The sequence below is a fragment of the Pholcus phalangioides genome, unplaced genomic scaffold, assembly GCF_987345545.1.
Source record: "Pholcus phalangioides strain wild (caught in Gottingen) unplaced genomic scaffold, Ppha-v1.0 ptg000012l_1, whole genome shotgun sequence".
Taxonomy (NCBI): Eukaryota; Metazoa; Arthropoda; class Arachnida; order Araneae; family Pholcidae; genus Pholcus; species Pholcus phalangioides.
In genome coordinates, this window is record NW_028301605.1 from 4,517,261 (window position 1) to 4,542,119 (window position 24,859).

Consider the following 24,859-nt stretch of genomic DNA (forward strand, 5'->3'; position numbering starts at 1 on the left):
AAACTTTGGAAGTTTGGCGACAAATCAGATGATTTGGCGACGTCATGGCGCCAAGAGACTTTGCCAGATAGTCGAGATTCTACTGTATTAAGTAGTAATTCAAACCAAATGACGTGGTTTTCTTCAACACAGCATTGATTCCGCATGCAATCACACACAATATTCCGTACATTCATTTATACTTTTTTTTTTAAATAAATACACTCTATACGTACTCGAATTGCCAGAGAACATTGTCATCAAGAAAGACGTTTCTAGAATGACAAGCCCACAACAAACGTGTTTACTCGCGTTCATGTTTACACATATAGAAACACAGTAGGGAAACGTCCCAATAGTTAAGAGCAGCCCATGTTATCAGTCAACTGCCGGAAAAGATTCTCGCCTCAACATCACAATGGTAGCTCAGCTTCGCCTTTCCTCGGAGATTTTATCTCCGTGAGTGTCTCGAGTGGTGCTTCTTTTTCTCCCAAGGGGGCTACGGACTCTCTCCCGTCTTCTTCTTCATCCTCACTGAGTTCTTCGTAGTTCACTTTTGGTAGTCGATACATCCATCTGCATAATGGGGAAAGAGATAATCACAGACGTATCAAAATCACTCAAGTACTTACTCACTTATCATGAGATACGTACATACTGTGTAGTGAAGAAATATTTTGTGTGCAGGGAGAACTCAACCAGTTCAATGTCAAGTTGTGATTGAACAACTTACGTAACACATTTGTGTCTAAACCTGATAATGCTTGACAGGAAAAGACTTTACGTCAAGTTTATCCCAGCCGTCAATGTAGCCACTGGATAAATCCAGGTCAAATCATCATCTATCATTAATGCAGTGTGACGCATGGCGCCCCCACAAAGGGGAGGAGGCTGACAGGGATCTAGCCCTGGGACTCGGGACAGTTCTCATCATTTTTTGCTTTTTCACGCTATAAATTAACTACAGAAGGGGCCCGTGAAAAGTCTGACCGGGGGGGGGGCAAAAGATCCCAGCCTAGGGGCCCGCTCCAGGATGTGGGGGCCATGGTGTGACTTCACTATTATACAAATACAAATACAAATACAACGCCACAACAGGCAAAATGCCCAACGAGGTGGCTGATAAAAAGATGCCCATAAAAATATGGATGTCATATGTTTCAAAAATACAGCAACCCCATTAAAAATGCAATTAACACAAATTACAAACAATATATACACATGATAAAATATTATACAATGCCCATAAAGAATACTTATGGTTGTCTTATTCTACGAATGGATAGCTTCTCGATTTACCCCAACACGTTTGTCGTATTTCTTTTTAAACGTGTCAATTGTGTTACAATTTACTACCTCCGGGGGTAAGCTATTCCATTTATTAACAACCCTATTGGAGAAAAATTCCCTGCGACACCATAACCTTGCATTGTCCCTCACCAATCGATACTGGTGTCCCCTTGTAAAAGCAGTCGATTGGCGGTGTACTAAAAGTTCATGGTCCATCCTATCCATCCCATTGAAAATTTTGAACACTTCGATCATATCTCCTCGACACCTGCGTTCATCCAATGTAAACATATTCAAAAAATAAAGTCTCTCTTCATAACTCAAACCCTGTGTGCCAATAACGACACGCGTAGCTCTTCTCTGCACCCTTTCAACCAAGTCTATGTCCCTCTGTAGGTATGGTCTCCAAAACCTTACAGCATACTCCAGTCCAGGACGAACTAAGCCTCGAAAAAGCGGAAGAATGACTTTAGGAGAACGCGAAGAGACCTTTTTGAAAATGAGACCAAGCATTCTATTCGATTTTTTGACCACCGCTGAACAATGTTCAGAAAACTTAAGTCGCTCGTCAATGAGAATTCCCAAATCGGTGACTCTAGTTGCATCCGGGATAGTGACACCATTCAACTCGTAAGAGAACCGTGGGTTGTTCGAACCAAAATGAGCGACCATGCACTTATCTACGCTAAACGTCATGCTCCATTCATTTGCCCATGCTGCAATCTTGTTTAAGTTGGTCTGGAGCAACTCCCTATCGCTTTCATTCCCGATTACCCCCATTAGCTTCACATCATCTGCGAATTTGCTAGTAATCCCATCGATACCCTGATCGTGTTTATCGATAAAAAGTGAAAAAATTATGGGGCCAAGGACACTTCCCTGAGGAACTCCACTTGTGACGTCTGTCCAACCAGAGAATTCCCCGTTCACCATAACTCGTTGCGACCTATCTCTTAACCACGATTCTATACAATTCAGCAAGTTGCCCCCTATTCCAATCTCGTGTAAACGCTTCAAGAGTTTGCCATGTTGGACCCGATCGAATGCCTTCTGGAAATCAAGGTAAACAACGTCGACATTTTTGCTCTTACCCAAAGCCTTAGTCACGTAATCATAGAAGCAAAGGAGGTTAGTTACACGTGACTTCCCCTTCCTGAACCCATGCTGATTATCCGACAATACATTATTCTCGTCTATCCACTTCACAAACTGCCTTTTGATGATAATTTCCAAAATTTTCGAGAGGGAGCTCGTCAAACTCACTGGACGATAATTAGACACCACTTCTCTACTACCCTTCTTAAATATCGGAACAACGTTAGCCAGTTTCCAATCTCTCGGGACGATACCCTCAGCAACACTACTCCTGAATATCTGTGCGACTGGCCCCAACAATTCATTAGCACCTTCCCTGAGAACCCTGGGATAGATATCATCTGGTCCTGGTGCTTTGCTTGCACATACATTTCTTAGAAGAATTAGGACCTCCACGTCTTCCACTTGAATATCGTTGAGCGTTTTATTACCCCATGCAACACCCGTATATCGAATATCATTATCTCCATTAAAAACCGACGCGAAAAAGTCATTGAAAGCACTACACATGCCTACATTGCTCTCTACTTTTGAGCCTCCTATCGAGAGGGGGCCAACTGTCCCCTTACATCCATTATTGACGTATCGAAAAAATGATTTCGGGTCAGAGCCAATGTTATCTGCCAACCTAGATTCAACTTGCTTTTTACTATCCCTTATCGCTTTCTTCAACAGTCTTCTTTTATCAGTAAACAATGATAGGTCACGTCGTCCACTTTTATACTCTCTGAATGCTCTTTTCTTTTCAAGATAAAGGTTCCGCACGCTATCCGTGAACCATAGAGGGTGTGATGTACAAACACGCTTTTTTCGAACAAAGGGTATGACGTCGTGCAAAACAGAGGACAGCTTCGTACTAAATTCTTCCCATTGACTAGCCACCCCTATGGATTCCAACCGGTCTTTGAAAACTTCCGCTAACCTTCTTCTCAAAACATCAAAGTTAGTTCTCCGAAAACAAGGAACCAGTCTTTTGTTATCAACCTTACCCGAGGAAAAGTTACAGTGAAATCTGACGATACGATGATCACTGGAAGAAAACTCTTCCCCCACCGAAACATGTTCAACTAGATCCTCAGAACTAGTAAGAACTAAATCCAAAATAGCAGTACCCCTAGTGGCTTCTGATACATGCTGATACAAAAAATTTTCGAGCACCAACGTAAGAAAGTCTCTTTCATACTGATTTCCAGATGAAAGGTTCTCCCAATCAATACCCGGGTAATTGAAATCCCCTAGTATGAGAACCCTCTTTCGCTTGCACATGTAGGAAATTTCATCATGCATTTTGGCAATGTAGTTTTGATCCCTATTCGGTGGATTGTAACAAACCCCAACAATAAGCTTATAATCCGTAGACATACATAAGATTACATTATAAGTTTATATTACAAATACAGTCGAATCGCGTTTTAACGAATACCGTTATACCGAAAATCTCGTTTTAACAACACTTTTCTTTTATTACCCCAGATAAATTTACATGGGAACAATGCCTGGAATTCCTTTATAACGAAATTTCCTTATAGCGAAGTGATTTCTCCGGTCTCTTGGAGTTCGTTATAACGGGATACGACTGTAGTTATATTATATCTATGGTATTATCGCTACAGCCAATGGATATCCCTTATGCCGTTGTTTCAACGATTAGACGTCACTTTGAATAGAAAACTGGGTTTTCCCCACACTTGGTGTCTGGTAACCGCAAAAGCAGAATATGCACGCACCGCATGTTACTGGTGAACCGTTGATCCTACAGGTATACTTTCAATTGGAAAAATGATCAAAATAACGTACTAAAGAGTCAGATGCGTATTCATGTTGCAAGGGGTTTTAGAGAACCAGTTAGAAAGTTGTTGCCATGTCTCTCCTGTTCCCAGCAAAAAAAAAATCCATGCTTTTGAGTGCGATATTCAGATATTTGAATTTAAAAAAGTTTAAAGAGTGGAGAAAAGTTGGTAAAAAACGGGATGAATGTGGGTATATGCGGGTCAGTTCACCCACTAAAAAAATTCGCAATCATCACTACCACCACCAAACCAGAACATGACTCCCACTCTGTTCCCAAAGGGGATGTAAGCGGTTAAGAAGTCATGCTGGAAAAGCCTTTCAGCATCCAGGCCGGGAGAGCCACCACGCAGAGGTCGCAACAGCAACAACCAACACCCAGAGAAATCAGAAAAGAGAGCACAAAAAGCTTAGCCCCGTAGAAGTAAAGTAAAGTAAGATTGCTCCGGGAAGCAATCATCACCAATTCGATCAATGTAAATATAACAATTAACCGACGAAAAATTCAGTCACCGATTCACCGACGAAATATTCACAGCAAACCATCCACCGAAATAAACTTCATTGACGGAAAATTCACAGTCACCAATTAAAATCAACGGCAAAAATTAAGTCAACAATTCCAAAACAGCAAATCGAAATCCACAAATTCCCTAACGAAAAATTCACAGCTGATGACTCACCAACGGAAATTCGTAAATTCACCAAAAACAAAACTCACGGGCAAGAAATTTATAAGATAAGCAGGGAACTGGTTGTCAGGCAGACATGATGACTACGAGAGAAAAATTCACTTTTGCCTCTACTGAGACTTGAACCTCACAGTTCGGGCGAGTGCTCTACCACTACACTATAGAAGCAATGATGAAGTTCTTCCTTGGATACTAGAAAGTACTGTGCGATGGACAATGAGAAACAATCAACTAATTTGACATCAAGGCCACCAGGAGGGGCGACATTATAATTAGAAATAGAAATTTACTGCCAAACAATTCACCGACGGAAAATTTACAGCCGGCAATTCGTAAAAAGTTAAGCAAGCTTCGTTGGAAATACGAAAAAATACAGGGCATTCTATAAAAACATGTGGGGCGGCCAATATTTCGGGAATGTCCCGTAAAATTCTAGTCATATGGTCATCCCGTATATATCTGTTTCGGAAACAGTCCAGAGCCTGAAAAGGTTGTGCACCTGTAGTGTATAATTTGTGTGACTCCTGCGGCTCTTGGTTTCAAAATAAAAGCCGGAAATCGTGAAGGTTTGCAGGGACATTGCAACCCCATAGCATGGCAAAATGCGCCATTGCTATTTAAGAAGATAGATGGCTCCAGCTCCTAGCCACATTCTTAGCCACTGTCGTGGTCGAGTGGTCATAGTGATGGTTATATAATACTCGCATCGCGAAGACACGAAACTGATCATGGCCCCACTCTGTCCCCATAGGGGGATATAAGCTTTCTTTCTTTCTAACCGAGCACAACTCAGGTCTATCACCATGTATGAGTGCTTTACTACCTAGTGAGTTGTCCCGGAAATATGAAACTGTGTGTGTACCTAACAGTCTGAATGCGTATGTAGTGTTGTGTTTGATTTTTTCAGTGTCGCCATCTATATTTCAGAAGTGAAGTGAGTGATGTGTTATGATTGAATTGCATTTGACCTGTTTGTAGGTGTGTTGCTCTCTGTGGCGAGACTTTTTATATGAGAGACCGGCTCGCATTCGCGCCTTGAAGTTGGGAAATAAGTTGGTCACCCAGAGGGTTTGGGCCATATTGGAAGAGCGATACGACGTGCGGAGCACTAAGCAACGAAAGACCACCAGTGGGCAAGAAGACACAAAGTTGAATTTACGTGGGCAGGTGCATACGCACATCGCGAGCAGGCATCGAAGGGGCATCGCGAAGACCCGGGTTCGAATCCCATCGTTGCAACAGCGGTGTTCGGCTGAAGTTGGTTTCCTGTGGTACCGAACTTTAAGGCGCGAACGCCAACCGGTCTCCCCGTTAAAAAGTGTCGCACACAGAGAGCAACAGGCCTACGACGGAACAAAAATCCAATCACTACACTTCACTTCTGAAGTATAGATCGCACCACTGAAAAATCAGAGGCACAACACTACATACGCACCCAGACTGTTAGGTACACACACTTACACTTCCGCCACAACTAGGTAGTAGATTTTCCAAAGATGGCGATAAACCCAAGTTGTGCTCGGTTTGAAAGAAAGTTCATTACCACGTGTAATCTTCAGCAAGGGTGTGAGAACATAGTGCGTCCATATTTCCGATTCTGTAAAACCCGCGTCATCTCCGATTAGTTAAAAACTCGAACCGAATTTCAAGCTAAGAAAAATGTTTAAATTCGGGTTTTTAACAGCATCGGAAATACGGACGCACTATGTTCACACCCACTATGTATCGAAAAATCGAGTCGGGTAGGCGTTGAATTATATGTGGTGCTGAATTGTGGGTAATTTTTCTTTTCTGTGAATTTTCCCGTCTATGAATTTGCCATCGGTGACGACAAATTTTCCGGGATGGGTGAAGAACATCGTAAGGCGCGTAACGTCTTTGTTTGTGTGTGAGCCTACTATGGTCCGTTTCAGGTTAACTTTGCAGTGAAGGGGAAGCTACGAGGGAACCGCATCACTCGTTGCTATGGGAACGAAAGCCTCTTAACCAATGTATCGACGCGCAGCCTCGGTAAGGTATGGCCGCTTCTCGCCAATCTCACTGAGAAAAATATTTTTTACGTGTAACGTAATTGTACAGTTAAATTAGTAATAATTATAGAATTAAAAGAAAACCACTGCCGATACTTTCAGAAATTAAAGTGAGGTTTTTGAAATCATTTGTTTTGTTTTTTGATTAGAAAGTGTTTTAAAATTTAGAAAAAAATAATTATCTTCTATCCGCGTGTCACTTACTCTTCATTGATGTGCCGTAAGTAACATTAAAAATTTCAAAAACAGTAATATTTTTCTGCAATGTTTCCCTTCCCTCAGCTGAAATTTATTTACAAAGAAAAATCTAAACAATATTATGAAAGCAACGTGTAATTTTAAAATACTGTATATTAACCATGGCTCTCAAAAACTTGGGGATTTCTAATTTTTTCTTCAATTTATATGGAAAAAATTAATGTTAAATAAATTAAGAAGAAGCAGGTTAACTCTGTTTTCACGTGTAAATGCAGGAATAGCACCAAATAATAATAATGATACGGAAAAGTTTAGAATTTTTCTACTCACTTTTCTTGCCGAAATTTCCGTCACTCGACCTCCCCCTTTCCCCGAACGGTATACGTCGATGCCACTTGTTTTCCCGACAGCTTTAGTCTTTTGTTACGGTTGATGTGCTGCTCATGGTTATTACGGATTATTCTTATGGAGTTTTGTTTACAACGAATATTCAAAAACCAAAAATATAGTATTCAGGAATGGAAGAGCAGAGAACTTTAGCGTGGCTATCTCTGGTGAAAATTAAGACACAACTGTCACATAAAAGATGAAAGCCCAAACCACTGTTTACCCCCCCCCCCAACTCATTTATTGTATCTGAAGAGACGCTATAGGCAAGGGGCATGAGGAGAAACAGGTGGGTGGAAGATGGCGTCCGTTCGTGTGAGTGGAAGTCGCGACTCTGTCAACACTCTCCGTGATCGGAAACTAAAACTATCCCATAAACATGGCAAAAAATAAATAATTAAAAAAAAGGAGGACATAAAACCAAAACTTCTGTACCCATAGAGGGCCTCTCATAACAATATCCGTGCTCTCGTGAAAGAAAAACACTTCTTGTAATCTATGAGTGAATATCTGAACTCACTGAAGCCTATTTTTAGGAGAAAATAAAACTGATTGAATATTCGTTTTTATGTAAGCCTATAACTGCATGTAAAGCTGAATGAAAAATTGAATCGTTATGGAAAATTCAACCAAATAACGAAAAAAAAATGTATATATACAGTATATAATTGTGTAACGAAAAAAAACACGACAGTGATATTGGCGGGGAAAATTTCTAGGATATCGCGCCAGAGTGTCGTTGCCGTTGCTATGGGTTTTTAATAATGGTAACCAATATTTTTTATAATTTAAAAATTTTAAACAAGTAAACATCGGTTAAAACGATTTTTTTTTCAGTATTTTTTTCAAAATCATAGAAAAAAATTGAAATATTCTGTATAAAGGTTCATCTTAAACCTCCGATATATGAGAACTATATTTTGCGGCGAAGGAATACACTCTCTACCTTTCTCTTCACTGCAAAGTTAACCTGAAACAGACTATAATTATTATTCCATATGGTAACTTTTTCCCTGATGCAATCACCACGACCTTTCGTACCGCGGTCTATTCAAGTCTTAAGAGTTTTCAGGGTATGTAATGAATGTGTGACGGTGATGAATCACAAAAAAAGTTCTACTCTTTACTCGAAAAACTTACACGAAAATCCCAACCGCAAGGCCAGCAAATACAGCAAATATCACATAGGTAGGATCGGGAATAGTACCCAATGTTGCGTTGAACAGCTGGGAAATCGGTATCTGAGACAGAATGGGTACCAGGGTCTCAGCTGTACTCAGGAAAGCGAAGACCTTACCTAAGAAGAGTGCATATAAAAAACCATCAAAACTCATATATATGTGTATGTTTTACATAATCATTACACAATATTATCATTAATACTGTACAGGGTGTCCCATAATTTCGTAAATAGTTTAAAAATTCAGGAAAAAAATTGAAGGAATTAATGCATTTGAATGCCGTTTGCAGCAAGTTAAAGGGGATTTTTTTCTTTTTTTTACTGCAGAAAAAAATCTAGCACAATTTTTCATCGATAGAGAGCACTGCAAACCACTGGAAGTATACACATCAGAGTCCTATAAAATGCAGGGTATACAATTAGCAGCTCATTTCTGAATTTTCCAGTTTCTTACGCTTACATTAGATATTAATTGTGATGTTATATTGGGGGATAAAGCACATTGGCGAAGTTGTTTTATCTCAGTCATGGCTGTAGCCTAACGAGCATTTCGGAAACTGAATGGGGCGCGGTAGCCCAGGTTGATAACATACGCGCCTGAAGTACGAAAGGATCTTTAGAGGTGTCGCGAGTTCGATACTCGGTTCGTCCTTGTCAGAAAATAAACTTTCCTGACACAGGGGTACAACAGAAACGGCGACATGACCGCAGAAAAAATTGCTACTGCTGGAAGTCCCCCATCGAGGGGGGGGGGGGTTAGCGCACCAACCTCTCGACGAGTATAAAACACAAGACTACCGTTCGGAATCGGCAATAAATTGTAGGTCCCGGTCTAATTAGCCCTCGTGTGCAGAAAATGGCCGTGGTGCGACAAAAATGATCAAATGATGATCGGAAACAGAAGAGATTGAAGAAAGATTCAAATCCACTCAGGTCGATGGAATGCTATCTATCGATGAAAATTTGAACTAAATTTTTTACTGTTCAAAAAAACAAAATCCTCCTTCGTGAGAATAACTTTGTCACAAACCACATTAAAATATAATTCCTTCAATTTTTATGAATTTTTATACTATTTACAAATTTATGTGACGCCCTGAATAAGAGAACATATCTTTAGCCTTACCTAAATCAGACTTCGGGATAATTTTGGATATCCTTGCCCTTCCGGCTAAGTTGGCCATCGAAGAAGGAAGACCCATAAAATTGCCTAGAAAAATAGAGTTTTGGGATGGAATTAACTTAATATCCATTAGGAAACAAAAAAGGATACGTTCTGCTATAAGTATCCGTATCTTCCTGCAATCGTCCGAATCGACGTCATTATAATCTATAATTGAAACAGTAGACGCATTAAGTGCAACTAATTTTTCAGCTGGTTTTTGGACCCTTAATGCGGATAATTTTTCTCACAAGTCCTTGAAATCAGCGGAGGATGAAATAAAATGCAGGACATTTATTCACAGAACAGCTATTTACAGGTATTTACAAGCAGAGATCTTGACGGAACGTGAACTGCACATAGAATTCGATCTACAGATAGCACTTTGTCTTCCCGATTCAATTTCAACAACTTTTAGTTCCGTTTTAGCGGCGCTACTTATAAGGGCGAAACAGACCTTCTACAACAACCTCGACGATTCGAGTGACATCTTTACGTTTCTGGTTTGGCATCATCACAACGTGGAATCGGAGCTGTCGCTAAACGTGCCAACTTGGCGGTATTTTGAGGGATTTTAAAAAAATGTGCTACCGATTATTTACAGGGTGAAAAATTACATAAAATGATAAAACATAATCAATAATCACCATTTGCGTAATTTTCGTAACAATACCTTTGTTTTTAGTTATTTTTCTTTCTTTTGTTAATTATAAATGTCTTTTCTTAGTGCCTATTTTGGGCATTTTTAGTGCCTTTGTTTTGCCTGCCTATTTGCCCATTTTTAGTGCCTAAACGTTTGGGCTGTAATTGTAACATAATAAAAGCCAAATCGTTAATTAATTAGTTAACGGTAATTACGATATAAGTATCATGAACACTTATCACACGTTCCTCACAGTTATTAATTAATTAATCACCTTTCATTAATAATCCATTGAACTTATATTATCACGTATTTATATGAATTATTTTGTGTTGTTCTTCAAGACGTGCGATTGGACTATTGGTTGGAGGGGTTTAGGGGGGTCATTCCCCATCCGTGATGGTAGGGGAACTGCCAAAGCTCTCACTATAGTGATTATATTTATTATGATTCGCACAAGATTGCGCAACCTCCCCGCGTGGTAGCGTGAGCAGCGAGCCGTCATGGCAAAATAAAAGAGAAATCTTTAATTAATATTTAATTAACTTATTAACAATTAATAGTTGATTAATTTACTAACAATAAAATAACGATTTCACTTTTATTATGTCGCAATTAATCAACGATTAATAACTAAATAATCGTTTCAAAAACTCCGTTGGATTTTGATTTCACTATAAAACGGATACTTTACCAAAAAATATTGCCAAAATTACCGAATCTTCGGTTCGTAACTCGAGTGGAACGTTCGCACAGGTCGGGGAGAGTAGTTGAACACCATTTTAATTAAACGTCTCACTTACCGAGAAAGAAGAGCCAGCTGTTGGCAGCGAACGATATGCATAGCGTCTTGGCGAGATACGACACGTTGCCGATGATCCCCAGCATCGGATCACTCATGTGAAGGACCTTCAAGAAAATCGGGACCGTTATCATCATGGTGACCGTGGTCATGACCGTGAAAATGGAAGACACGGTCGAGTATTTGGCGTTCTTCCAGTTGTAATGGTGATGAGTGAATATTTGAGATACATTCCCAGATCCTATTCAAAAACGAGAGGAAAACAGAAAAATTAATGGCGTACGGGTGTTTCAAAATTGATGGATAGAAAACGTTAGAAGGTGATAACTAGGGCCCGGATTTTGATGACATTTGCTTTTTTTTTTGCATTTTTCTACACTTTTCCGGTTTAAAAAGGCATATTTTCAAGTTTCACGGCATTTTTTGGGATATTTTTCACTTTTTAAGATGCATCGGCTTCATCACTTCATTTGTATCTGTCTTTATAGATAACAACCTGGCCAAACAAGGCTAAGCTTTGCCAGTTTAGCCTTGTTTGGCCAGGTGAATATAGTGAAAATTTTTTAATAGTCAAACTAAGTATGCTCGTTGGGGAAGGCCACTTTACTACTATAAAATTTGAAAAGATGGGAAAAAATATGACTGGGAATCGATTAAAATTTTTAACCGGGGAATAAAATTATTAAATCTATTAATCGAAATTTTGAATCGATTAATCAAAATTTGCAATGGGGTAATCAAAATCTGGAATCGATTAGTCACAATTTTAATCGATTAGTCACAATTTTAATCGATTAATCACACTTTTTCGCCTATTAATCGAATTTTAATCGAATATTTTCAAATGCTATTCATTCACAGCAAACGTAGTGTTGGTAGCTGTATAATATCAATTGATGAAATAAAAATATATTCTATTCATTTCACGCAACTATCCATTGAATTTTAATCGAATATGTTAAAATTCTAAAACTTCATAACAAAAAGTATTAGGTAAAATTTTTTTCTTTTATTTATTTTATTTGATTAAAATATCGATTCAAATATTTTTAAACGTGGCCAGCTATCAGAAATGTTATGTGTACGATGATAATTTAAGACGTCCAATCTGTTCCCGTCAAATAAATAAAAATCAACTATGAACTTTTAATGAAAATTTCAAACGAATTTTAATTGGATTGATCGAGTCGATTACCTCTACTAAAATTTTCAACTGCGATTAACAATTGATCGATTGACCGACCCGATTAATCGATAAATCGTACCAGCCCTAATGTAAATAGATTAACAAATAAAAGCCCGCCCGATTGAAGCTATTTAATGTCGTTGCTTTTTGCCAGAAACATTGAATGTGCAAATTTCTAGAACTGGAATACTACTTTTTGAATGCTTACTCTAGCCATGTTACTTGTTAACAATGCCAATACATCGAGAATATTTTGAAGGAGTTTTCGAGAAAAATACAATAAATCTTTGAATGCGATAGGACCAAAGTATCGAGTACGACCAAAGTATCAAAGTAATGTACGTACAGTTTAAAACGTGGGCTGGAGAAAAGAAATGTATGCTTTCAAAATTAGCTATGCATGAAATCACACCTGACACTACTGAATAGAGAGTAAAATTACATGGCATACTGAATAAAAAAAAAATGCGGAATGGATACAAATTTAGTGATTAGGAGAAAAGTACACCGTTGCATTCCGAGAATCATACAATATACAATTTTTACATGAAAATTAGACGAAAGCAATCCAATTACAAATTATATGAAATACGCAAACAGCTAGGGAAAGCGTTACGCACTTAGTAGTCCGTGAGCAATTATAGAGGAAAATGTATTTTCTTGCTTTGTGTAATTTTGAGACGCTTCGCGTACATGTATTCTCTCCTGTAACCGTGTATTATGGGCCCATTTTTTCACACCCCCCCCCCCCGTATTGCTCCATAGTTTTGACGAACTAGGAAGTGCATAGCGCTTCCCGCTGGCCGTTTGCGTATTCATATAGTTTGTAAGTGGATTGTTTATTCATATATTTTCATGAAATAGTGTATTGTTATTAGACATTTGAAAAGCAACGGAGCTGCATGTGAGCTCTTCCCCTAGCCGCTTATTTTCACATACTATTAGGTACACAATTGCATCTTTTTTTAAATTTTTATATGCAGTATATTTGTCATGCACTTTTTCCTCCTTTCTAGTAGTGTAAATACCCAATTTTGTAACCAATGTACATTTTTTTCCCCTGCAGCCATGCTTTTAACTGCGCTTGTATTTTTCGACACTTTGATTATTATTCACATCATCTTGACTCTTCCTGCCTCTGTCATACTCTTTTTTACCCCGGTGGTGTGACCTAGCGGTTAGAAATTTTTCGGAATATGGACTGGGTCACCGTTTTGGTTAGTAGGTAAGTAAGCCATGTTACTTTATGGAAATTGCTCTCCTAAAATGTTTCGTAAAATATGTTTCAATAGGGATACGCATTTTCTTAGGTTTTCATTAGGTTCTCCATTTCTCCATTCCATTCATTTCTCTGGCATAAGGGGGACGATATGCTGAACATGCTTGTCACATCCTGCAATTTCTTATCTTGGTAATTATAGAAATCATCACTAGTTTTCGCTCAATCGACTTGTGTTTCCTCATGTCGAAAACTTTGATCAAAATATTGATTGAAATATTCTTAAATACGGTCACTTACATATCTGAGATGTATAGGAATATAATTTAAGACATTTAATCGTTTAGTCAAATAAATCAAGTTTATAATTTAACTTTCAATAAAAATTTTAATCGAATTTCGATCGTATTTCGTCGATTAACTCAACAACAAAAAAATTTTCAATTGCTATTAACAATTGATCGATTAACCGACCCGATTAATCGGACCAGCCCTAGAAATAGCAAAAACAGTGAACTTTGAATATTTCTGATGTTTAAAAATTTTGAAATTGAAAGAGAATTTTATTTTGAGATCAGATTTTTTTCCCCCTTCAAATATCCCTAACAACATCTGTAAATGTTGAGAGACATTTATCTTCGTATGAAAGTTTATTTGCAGAAATTTGTAATTTGCAATATTCAGATTTTTATAAATTCATAATCATTCATAATAAATTGAATAAATTGGAAATTGTTGTTTTGAAAAATTCCATATGCTGTTTTTGATGGAATGTAATGTTGACAATGAATTTGCATGTGATTATCAACTTCAGTTCATTAATTTCATTGCTTAAAAAAAATTCAGGAAAATTTTGTTAAAGTTCCTGTACTCTGAGTAGTTTTTCCTCAAAGAAATGCTTTTCCGAATACAGGCAAATTTTCAGGATATCCTAATGAGACCATGGGAGAGAGATTTATGCAGTAATGGAAATAGTTCAGTTTTCGACCACCAGGTGAATAAGTGGAGCTTTTTTTTAATTGAATTTTCATTCTTTCCATGGTCTATACATAGTGTATGTACGAGTTTCAACGGAATACATCCTCCAGAACGGGCGCTGGTCTGTACGTATACTGACTGGTGGTACATTCGCCAGAGTAGTGTCAGTATACAGGAACTACACAGACCTATTTAGCGCCCGTTCCCGAGGACGTATTCCATTGAAACTTGATAAGTACGCTATATGGACCATGGGAGAAACGTGAAATTCAATAAAAAGCGCTACTTTTTCACCTGGTGATCGAAAATTGAACTTTTTTTTTGTTTCATAAATCTCTTTCCTACGGTGTCATTAAGATATCCTGAAAATGTGTCTGTATTCGGATGAGTAGTTTCGAGGGTACACGGGAGCTTCAATTATATAATCACCTTGTGATTAAAATAGTGTTTAGATTATTAAAAAAAAAATTCCTTTCACTTTCGAACACAATCGGTGTTTTAACCTCTTTACGATCACGGGCGTAATATTACGTCCAAACACCAGTGGAACCAATTCAAACAAGTTATCTGTGTTTTCTTTCTTCTCTCTTCGCAATCGCAAAGCTTTGTAGCAACCCTATTATCACGGTTGTCTATTATCTACGGCAGTTACTTCTTCTTCCCCTACTTTCTTTATAATGTAACTTTCTACTACAGTCGAATCCCGTTATAACGAACTCCAAGAGAACGGGGAAATCACTTCGTTATAACGAAAATCGTTAACAAAGGAATTCTAGGTTTTTGTATTATTCCTATGTAAACTTATATGGGGGAATTAGAAAACTGTTCGTTAAAACAAGATTTTCGCTATAACGGTATTCGTTAAAACGAGATTTTCGCTATAACGGTATTCGTTAAAACGGGATTCGACTGTATATACACGTAAGAGCGAAACAGAACACGTAGTAGGGTGAACAAAGGACTAAAAAACTATCTATGTATTATATTATAATTTTTCTTATATTTTTTTCCCACCCCCCTTACCGCCGTGAGACAGGTTGGTTTTGCCCTCCTGTTGACAGGCTGGACCTTCCAGATCGATACAGTGCGGTGAGACTTCAGCTTGGTGCACGTTGCACCAAGCCCTGGGGTCAGCGGCTTTAGCTATGTAGCTATAGCGAAAAACCACGCGACGGACATTAAGAGGGTTGGCACCACATCCTCGAATTTAGCTCCGCTGGCTCTCGATTCGGGAATTATTTCCGTCTCGCCCAGTCAGATCTGTACTGAGTCAGATGGTGGCATCCGATTTCCGAAGTTACTTGCATGTCCTTAGGGATGGGTGCAGGGGTGAACCAATGAGCTTCCCGCCCCCTTTTTCCTTTTTCCCAACGCTCGGTTAGGTTTGGGCAAGGTTGCCATATTTATCGCTGATTCATTAAAGGTAGACCATCAAAGTTTCTTGCTAAAAACCTTGTACGTGAAGTGGTTTAAGAATTTTTATTTTTGTTTTAATAGCGTTCCCTCTTCGTTTTATGACGTTTTTCTAGTTTTTGTTTTGATTTTTTTGGAACTTTTTTTTGATTTCTTAGGGCATTTTTTCTAGTTTTTGGAACTTTTTTAAGGTCGTTTTTTAAAATTCTTTTAGATCAAAAACATCCGAACCTTGATGATAACACACAACTCGTATACAAAAAGAAATCACCCTACAGTGTATGAAAGGAACAGGAACAGATGGCGCTTCCCAATGAACGCAATGGAATCATCGTTCACGGGGTGGTGCGGGGAATTCATGGGAAGATAGGTCGAGTTGTGTGATGCTGATATATATATATATATACACTGTGCATACAGGCGTACGTTTCTACAAATTTACCCAACTCACCAAATGAGATTAGGAGTCCTATAGACATAGCCAGGAGCAGCATCCAGAGCTGCAGCCTCCCTCTGTGCGGTCTGTATTTAATCGTTGCCCTGAAACCTTCGAGGAAGTTCTTGGACGAGAAGAACGCTTTCGCCTTCTGTCTCCAGGTGTCGGTGTTGCCGAAACCCCTGGTCTCCTTCAGGAAGAAGAATATGAACAGGATGGTCAGGATACGAACTCCGAGGGCGATCGAGAAGACCGTTGGCCCATTGTAATACTTGTATATCATCCCTCCAGCGAAAATGCCGATGGGCATGGCGAATCCCAAGGAAGCTTCCAGCAACGTGTATTTGATGGTCCTGTTCTCGGCGGTTGTTATGTCCGAGGCATAACTGTACAGGATCGTTATGACGACCACGAACCCGCCACTGAAAGCGGTGAATAAGGGCGATATATAGTACCACTCGACTCTCGCTTCCGATGCGTACGCCCAGACTGCGGACGTGAAATCGTCTAAAATGGCACCGATTAATGCGACTATCAACGGTAGTCTCCTTCCGTACGTGTCACTGTAGGGACCCATGAAACAAGCCAGGATCGACGACGGCAGGGCTGCTATCAAGGTATGCCCCAAGTGGTAGTTATTCGACATTTTTTCGACTTCCGTCTTCTCAGCTTCGTACTCTTTGAGGTCCAGGTGATCACAGATGTCGTCCGGATACTTCAGGTGGACCCTACACACCCTGTCCATCATCATCGCGACGGACGTGGCGGATTTCGACATGTAGGTTGCGATGTACAGGAAAGTTATCAGTTCTAGTTTCAAAGACGTTATGAAATTGAATGCCTGAATGACGCCCGATACCACTGTCGAATAGATGTCGGCACCTTGAGGATCCTTCCGGAGATCAATCAGCTCGAGTTGCGCCGCGTCGCCGCTCCTTCGGCTCAAATCTATCGATTTGAGTCTTGAAGGTTTTTCGACTCCCTTGGAGTCTTCCAATTCGTTCTTATCGGCCATATTACACCGAATTGAGGAGGTTCTGAGAAGGTTCAGAGGACTTTCTGACCTATTATACCGTGAACTCTTTCAAGTGACTACAAAATCGTCTTCTTTTAGGCGTCAGATATTCATCATTGATACCTACGGAAGGAAGAGCACATGTTAAACATTCGATAGTGAACAAGTACGGTAGATTCAATTTATTCTGTTACTAAAAACCATACATGTACCTCTCTTTGTCTCTCTTGCGTTAGCATTGAAAGTGTTGATGAATTGGTGAATGCCGGAAAGTGCTTTTATCTAGTATTGTGCTTTTGTCTAACGTATTTATGATGTCAGCGTTGTGCGCATTTCATGCTAAATATTTCTTGCATTCTAATGTAAGCTGTAATCCTGTAGTTCTATTATGATTGTAATGTAACGTGAATTGTTATGTAAAGTAAATTGCTAACCTCGGGGGGCAATGGTGTTCCCTGGGGTAGGATGTAATTTTTTTTAATTGAAAAAATAAATGCTCCCTATGGTGAATCACATTTGCCGGGCCGGGGTAAGTAACTCATTTCGTGCAATCTATCTTCCATATTTGAAAGGTATGTGAAAGTAGTAGATGCCCAAATTTTCGTGCTAAAATTTACCGACAGAAAATTTACCAGACACATCGAATGAACTGACAGAAAATTCCCTTTTATTTTTCAACCGGTTAACTATTACCGACAATTCACCGATGGTGAATTCGCTGCCACCAATTCACTCTAGTGGAAACCTCGCTGCCAACAATTAACTTTTATTTTTAAAGCAGACACAGCACTAGCTTTAGTTCCAAAATCAATTACTGCTATCAATTCAACAACGGAAGATCTGCAGCCGAAAACTCACTGACAGAAAATTCACAGTCTAAAATTCACCGAACTTAACCAAGGCTTTAGTGCTAATCAATTATCCCCGAAATTTAACCGACCGCAAAAATTCATCAGCAGAAAATCCATATCCAACAATCGACAGACAGAAAATTCACCGCCAAAAATTCACAAACGGAGAATTAATTCTCCGCCAACAATTCAGTGACAGAAAATTCACAGTCTGAAATTCATTGAACGCAGAAAAGGCTTTAGCGCCAATCAATTATCCCCCAAAAATACACCGACGAAAAACTGACAGCCAATAATTCAGGGGGGAAAAATTCACCAGCAGAAAATTAATAGTAAACAATTCACACACAGAAAATTCACCGCCAACAATTCACTGACAGAAAATTCAGTCAGAAAAACAGTCTAAAATTCATCGAACGCAGCCAAGGCTTTAGTGCCAATCAGTTAATCCCGGTATGGCTTTTCTCATCCACCTCGTTGGGCATTTTGCCTGTTGTGGCGTTGTATTTGTATTTGTATAAAAATAAACCGACGGAAATATATATTCCATCAGAAGTAAAATTTACCTTCATACGACGTTCATCATTATGTGTAATCTTGAGTAAAAGTCATATACACTGAAGAGCCAAAAAAACTGGTCACCTGCCTAATATCGTGTAGGGCCCCCGCGAGCACGCAGAAGTGCCGCAACACGACGTGGCATGGACTCGACTAATGTCTGAAGTAGTGCTGGAGATAATTGACACCATGAATCCAGCGGGGCTGTCCATAAATCCGTAGGAGTAAAAGGGAGGTGGAGATCTCTTCTGAACAGCACGTTGCAAGGCATCCCAGATATGTTCAATAATGTTCATGTCTGGGGATTTAGGTGGCAAACGGAAGTGTGTAAAGTCAGAAGAGTGTTCCTGGAGCCACTTTGTAGCAATTCTGGACGTGTCGCATTGTTCTGCTGAAATTGTCCAAGTCCGTCGGAATGCACAATGGGTGCAGGTGATCAGGCAGGATGCTTACGTACCTGTCAGAGTCGTATCTAGACGTATCAGGGGTCCCATATCACGTCAACTGCACACGCTCCATACCATCACAGAGCCTCCACCAGCTTGAACAGTCCCCTGTTCACATGTAGGGTCCATGGATTCATGAGGTTGTCTCCATACCCGTACACGTCCATCAGCTCGAAGCAATTGGAACCGAGACTCGTCAGACCACGCAACGTGTTTCCAGTCTTCAACAGTCCAATGTCGGTGTTGTCGGGCCCAGGGGAGGCGTAAAGCTTTGTGTCGTGCAGTCATCAAGGGTACACGAGTGGGCCTTCGGCTCCGAAAGCCCATATCGATGATGTTTCGTTGAATGGTTCGCACGCTGACACTTGTTGAAGATGGCCCAGCATTGAAATCTGCAGCAATTTGCGGAAGGGTTGCACGTCTGTCACGTTTAATGATTCTCGTCAGTCCCGTTCTTGCATGATCTTTTTCCGACCGCAGCGATGTCGTAGATTTAATTTTTTACCGGATTCCCCACACTCGTGAAATGGTCGTACGTGAAAATCCAAATTTCATCGCTACCTCGGAGATGTTATGTCCCATCTCTCGTGCGCTGACTTTAACACCACGTTCAAACTCACTTAAATCTCGATAACCTGCCATTGTAGCAGCAGTAACCGATCTAACAGTTATGCCAGACACTTGTTGTGTAATGTAGGCGTTGCCGACCGCAGCGCCGTACTCTGATTGGTTCCATATCTCTTTATTTGCATACGCATGCCTGTACCAGTTTTTTTGGCTCTTCAGTTTATATATATATACATACATATATTGAGAGCGTGTACTATGAATTACAGAATAAGAAATACAGTTGCTATAACGGAATCCCGTTTTAACGAATACCGTTATAGCGAAAATCTCGTTTTAACGAACGGTTTTCTAATCCCTCTAGTAAGTATACATAGGAACAATGCAAACAATCTGAAATTCCTTTATAACGAAATTTCGTTGTAACGAAGTGTTTTCTCCGGTTTCTCGGAGTTCGTTATAACGGGATTCGACTGTATATGAGAGTTGTCCGTGCTGGTCTGCCCTCTCAGGCCAACACCGACCAATTCAGAAAGATTTATTGGTTAAGTTAGATCAATGTGTGTGTGTGTTTCCCAAAGTGGGCAATATCGCCGCCGGTGGGCGATGGAATAATCCAGGGGGCGACAGAAGCTACGACTGTAACATAGGATCCTATGGGTTCTCTGTAGTTGGGGGCGCTGATAGGAAAAAATTCTGAAGAGGTGGGGGGCGATGGAATAAAGAGTTTGGGAAACTATGGGCTCGATTATAGAGACAAATTACTTCAGGTATGGCTTGCTACTTTTTTGTCAGTCATAAGATGCTATTAGCCCTTGTGGGGTACCGGTAGCTTCTACAGCCTAAATTCACCCTCTGGGTGATGATATAGTATCTCATGAATTCGCATATACAGGGTGATTATAAAAAAACTATCCCGACATATGGGCCCCTAACTATCATACCATTCACAGAAACTGAATGAAATTTTGGCATAAGGTATTTTGAGGTATGCGCTCAAGAATGATATGGAAAACAACAGTGTCACTCTAACAGTTACGGTTACAGTGAGAAAATTTCGAAAATATCAAATAGCAACACCAAGTTTTTTGTATTGGAATGTGATCTCCATTGTGAAAAACCCTAAATAGCGTTCGAACGCAACTGTAGCATGAAAATCACCGGCGGTAGACAGGCTGAAAGTGAGGACAACCAATAAGGACAGAGAAGCAGCATAAAATAAAGCATTTTATTGTGTTTCCACATGACCTTGTGGAGGACTAATCAGTCTGGGATCTCAGCCGAAGAAACGGTGTGACGAATGAAACGAACATTAATGCTCTGGTGCACGGCAAAGTCCTTTTTCCTTGCCTAGCTCCGGGGATTTTCGTGCTACAGGTGCCATTCCAACGCTATTTAGTGTTTTTCAGTATGGAGATCGCATTCCAATGCAAAAAACTTGGTGTTGCCATTTGATATTTTCGAAATTTTCTTACTGTAACCGTAACTGTTAGAGTGACACTGTTGTTTTCCATATCATTCTTGAGCGCATACCTCAAAATACCTGATGCCAAAATTTCATTCAGTTTCTGTGAATGGTATAATAGTCAGGGGCCCATATGTCGGGATAGTTTTTTTATAATCACCCCGTAAATATGAGACGTGTTGTTTTTTTCTTCTGGTGGTAGGCACAGCTAAGGCATTGAGTTAAAATAGCAATAAACTGCCTTCATGATGGTAGGTTAACGCTGCAGGACCCAATCCAAAAAGAAGATGCATGCAGTTTTATTGCACACAGTAAAATTTCAGAAGGGGTTACACAAAAGTGACCATGTGGGAAGACTCAAAAAGCGCAGCGTAGGGGAACGAACGCATATGCGACCTCTATGTGTATCGAACATACAGAGTGCATAGCCAACGGGGATGGGGGGGGGGGGGTGTTATGGCATTTTACTGGCGAACCGTTGATCCTACAGGTATACTTGCAGTTAGGGAAAGTTTTCAAATAACGTGTAGTACTCAAATATGTCGGGGCATTTTTCAAGGGGCTGTATAGTTGTTAAAATGAAAAGAAATAACTTTTTATATAGGCCCCGTGTGCCCCAAAACCCAATTACAAAAATATTGCCCTGTCTCTCCTGATGCCAAAAAAAAAAAAAAATTACACGTTTCTGAACAATATTCACTGATAATTCGAATTCGAAAAATGGAGGAAATTTGGGGGGGGGGGAGAGAAACAGCGTTAAAAGCGGGTAAAGCGGTTTTTCTGCATTTAGAGCTGTTACTCCATTTTTCGAATTCGAGTATCGCCGTGAATATTGCACTTAGAAACATGGATTTTTTTTTTGGCATCAGGAGAGACAGGGCAACAACTTTCTAATTGGTTTTTAGGCACTCGGGGAATGTATACAAAATCGATTTTTTTTTATAACTATACAACCCCTTGCAACATGAATGACATATCTGAGTACTGCACGTCATTTGAAAACTTTTTCTAACTGGAAGTATACCTGTAGGATCAATGGTTCGCCAGTAAAATGTCATACCTCCCCCCAACCCCCGTTTGCTGTGCACCTTGTATATGAAGAGTACTTTTCAGAAGTTACATGAGTAGTCAATACAGGGTCTTTTTGTCGTAAGTTCGGGCCCTTGGGCAAATATGAATTTTTTGGGCCCCTCTCCTCAACATATAGTATTTTTTGAGGCAGAGTCGTATGCAGGGAAGAAGGAGGGTGTGAACTGTGCCTAAAGTACAAAAAGAAAAAAAAACCCAGTTATTTCAGGACCCCAGGGTATGTGCCCAGTTTGCCCCTGCGAGAAACTGGCCCTGATTCAATACGCTCCAAATTGAATCTATGTATATAAAATTGATTTTCTGTCTATCTATGTGTGTTCTGTATACAAATCTGCAATTTTAGACTGATCGTCGCCAAATTTTGCATATATACCAAACAGGGCCTAGATTGAATGATAGGCTGCATTAAATGTTCGTCAGAGCTGGGCAAATGCCCGAAATGAGCAAAAAAATTGTCGGGCAACAATGGTTTCTGAGCCCCAACAATCACTTTCAGAATGTTTACTTTGGTTACCGTGGTTCCCAAGCAATGCGTTTAGACATGCATATACCTTTATAATGGTTTGCCACTTCTTTAAAGCTGCCAGTATTAAGTATAATAGTTTATGCCCTTATAATGTTTTGTAATTTTTTCAATCCTCCCAGTAATGGAAAAAAACCCGGGCAGCGCCGGGTATTATAGCTAGTAGGCATCTATGAAGCGTACTTGGACGAGATTGGTATTACAAATTTCCCAAATGCAACAACTAGCCCTGCTGAAATAGAACTCAAAAACGAGGATTTCCACCAATTTTTCTTAAGAAATTGACAGATAATATTTATACATAGAATTCAACAATTTGTACTTACATATAGTTATATTTGTTGTGTATAATGGGGCAATAGAATTTGAAGTTCTTTGAAGAATTCTCGCAGAAATGTTTTTCTTTCCGAGGAATATCACGAGAGAGAGAGATACGCTATGTATATACGTTAGAAGCAATGGCGTAAACACACCGGAACAATTGTATCGTACATCTGATAAAATAAAAAAGGCAATCTATTCTAATGTGTATATAGGTGTGAAATCTAGCCAAAAGGAGAGGGAAAGAATTGCATTCTCTCAAAGGTGATAAGAGAAAAACTACCATTCGAAGCAAAACGGATGGCGTTCCCATAGCGTACAATCTCGATGGAGGCCATGAAAGCATTTCCGCCACTGTTAACGTGCATGTGTCTGTGTATGTCTCTCTCTTCCTAACACACACACACACACACACACACACAAACGAAAAAGAAAGAAAGCAGTGTAAAATGTTTTTCGATTTCGAGCATGATATTCTCATATTATGTTGAAACCGATCTTTCGTGCTTCAATCGCCACTGGAAATGAGAAGGAACATTGCTCACCCCCTCCGAAATGCGAAAGAAGCGAGCATTGCGTACCTTCGTGAACGGTGGGGAAGCGGGATTTCAACCCAGGAATGAAAAAGAGTCTTGTGCAGCGCATGCCCCTAGAGATGCGAATGAAGCTAGCTCACCGCCCCCCCCCCCAAGAAATGCTACATAGGCGAGCGTTACGTTCCTCCAAAGGAACGAGAAGGAAGCTCGCTCTCACTCCAGGAATGGAAGACGAGGCGTGCGGTGTATGTCCCCCCTAAAAATGCCGAGGAAGCTTCCTCAGCCCCCCCCCCCAGAAATGCAAAATAGGCGAGCGTTGCGTAACCCTTACAAATGTGGAGGAAACTTGCTTGTGAATGAAGTCGTAGGTTGGTTCCATAGCAAATGGCGTATTATTCGGCTTCCTTCTATAGAGAGGGAGAGAAATTCTTGTTGAAATAATTTACAATCACCATGTACATAGTAAAGGAGAAATATTTTGCAGTTTATCGCAAAGAGAATTTTTAATACTCAATACGTATTGATAATAATTCCTTAAACCCGAAACTTCTGTTTCATATGAGTAATAAAAATCAGGTTGTTTTCCACAAAGACTCATAGAAATGATGAAAATATACATTTCTCACGAGATAATTGACCAATTCTAATGCGGGGTAAGTAACTAAAAATAGTTTTAGGGGTGATAACACCGCAAAAAAGTGATTATGGGCCAAAATTATTGCTGTGTTATCCAGAGCCGCCTTTTCAGAGATGTGTGAGAGGTGCTCGCATTATTTACAGAAGTGATAAAAATATTTATTGCATTTTTCTTTTTGTCATAATGCCAAAAAATGTCAAAGTTATTCATCCAACGAACTGTGACGCCATAGCACCCACATCCTAGAGCGGGGCCCTACGCTGGGATATTTTTCGGGGCCCCCCCGGTCTGACTTTTCACGGGGCCCTACTGGCGAATGTTTGCAAGGCAGTTTGTGACATTTTGGAGACTTCTCCAGCGGGCCCCGGGGAGG

The 24,859-nt window shown here is 39.8% G+C and overlaps 1 protein-coding gene across 1 annotated transcript; it reads right to left on the minus strand.

The window, feature by feature from the left end:
* Positions 1–260: 260 nt before the first annotated feature.
* On the minus strand, positions 261–23,488 carry LOC149079181 (putative peptidoglycan muropeptide transporter SLC46). Its single transcript, XM_089240088.1, has 6 exons — positions 23,319–23,488; positions 16,494–17,616; positions 11,248–11,487; positions 9,766–9,849; positions 8,600–8,756; positions 261–555 (listed from the first exon to the last, which is right to left on the minus strand). Exons 2-6 carry the CDS (start codon positions 17,491–17,493, stop codon positions 393–395), a joined length of 1,644 nt encoding a protein of 547 aa, XP_089096214.1. The 5' UTR covers positions 17,494–17,616; positions 23,319–23,488; the 3' UTR covers positions 261–392.
* Between the last annotated feature and the right edge of the window lie 1,371 nt (positions 23,489–24,859).

Coding starts and splice junctions, on each gene's coding strand:
- LOC149079181 (XM_089240088.1), bottom strand. CDS start 17,493: ATGGCCGATAAGAACGAATTGGAAGACTCCAAGGGAGTCGAAAAACCT. Junction 9,850..11,247: donor CAGCTGGCTCTTCTTTCTCG/GTAAGTGAGACG, acceptor CTATTTTTCTAG/GCAATTTTATGGGTCTTCCT. Junction 8,757..9,765: donor TATCCCGAAGTCTGATTTAG/GTAAGGCTAAAG, acceptor CACTCTTCTTAG/GTAAGGTCTTCGCTTTCCTG.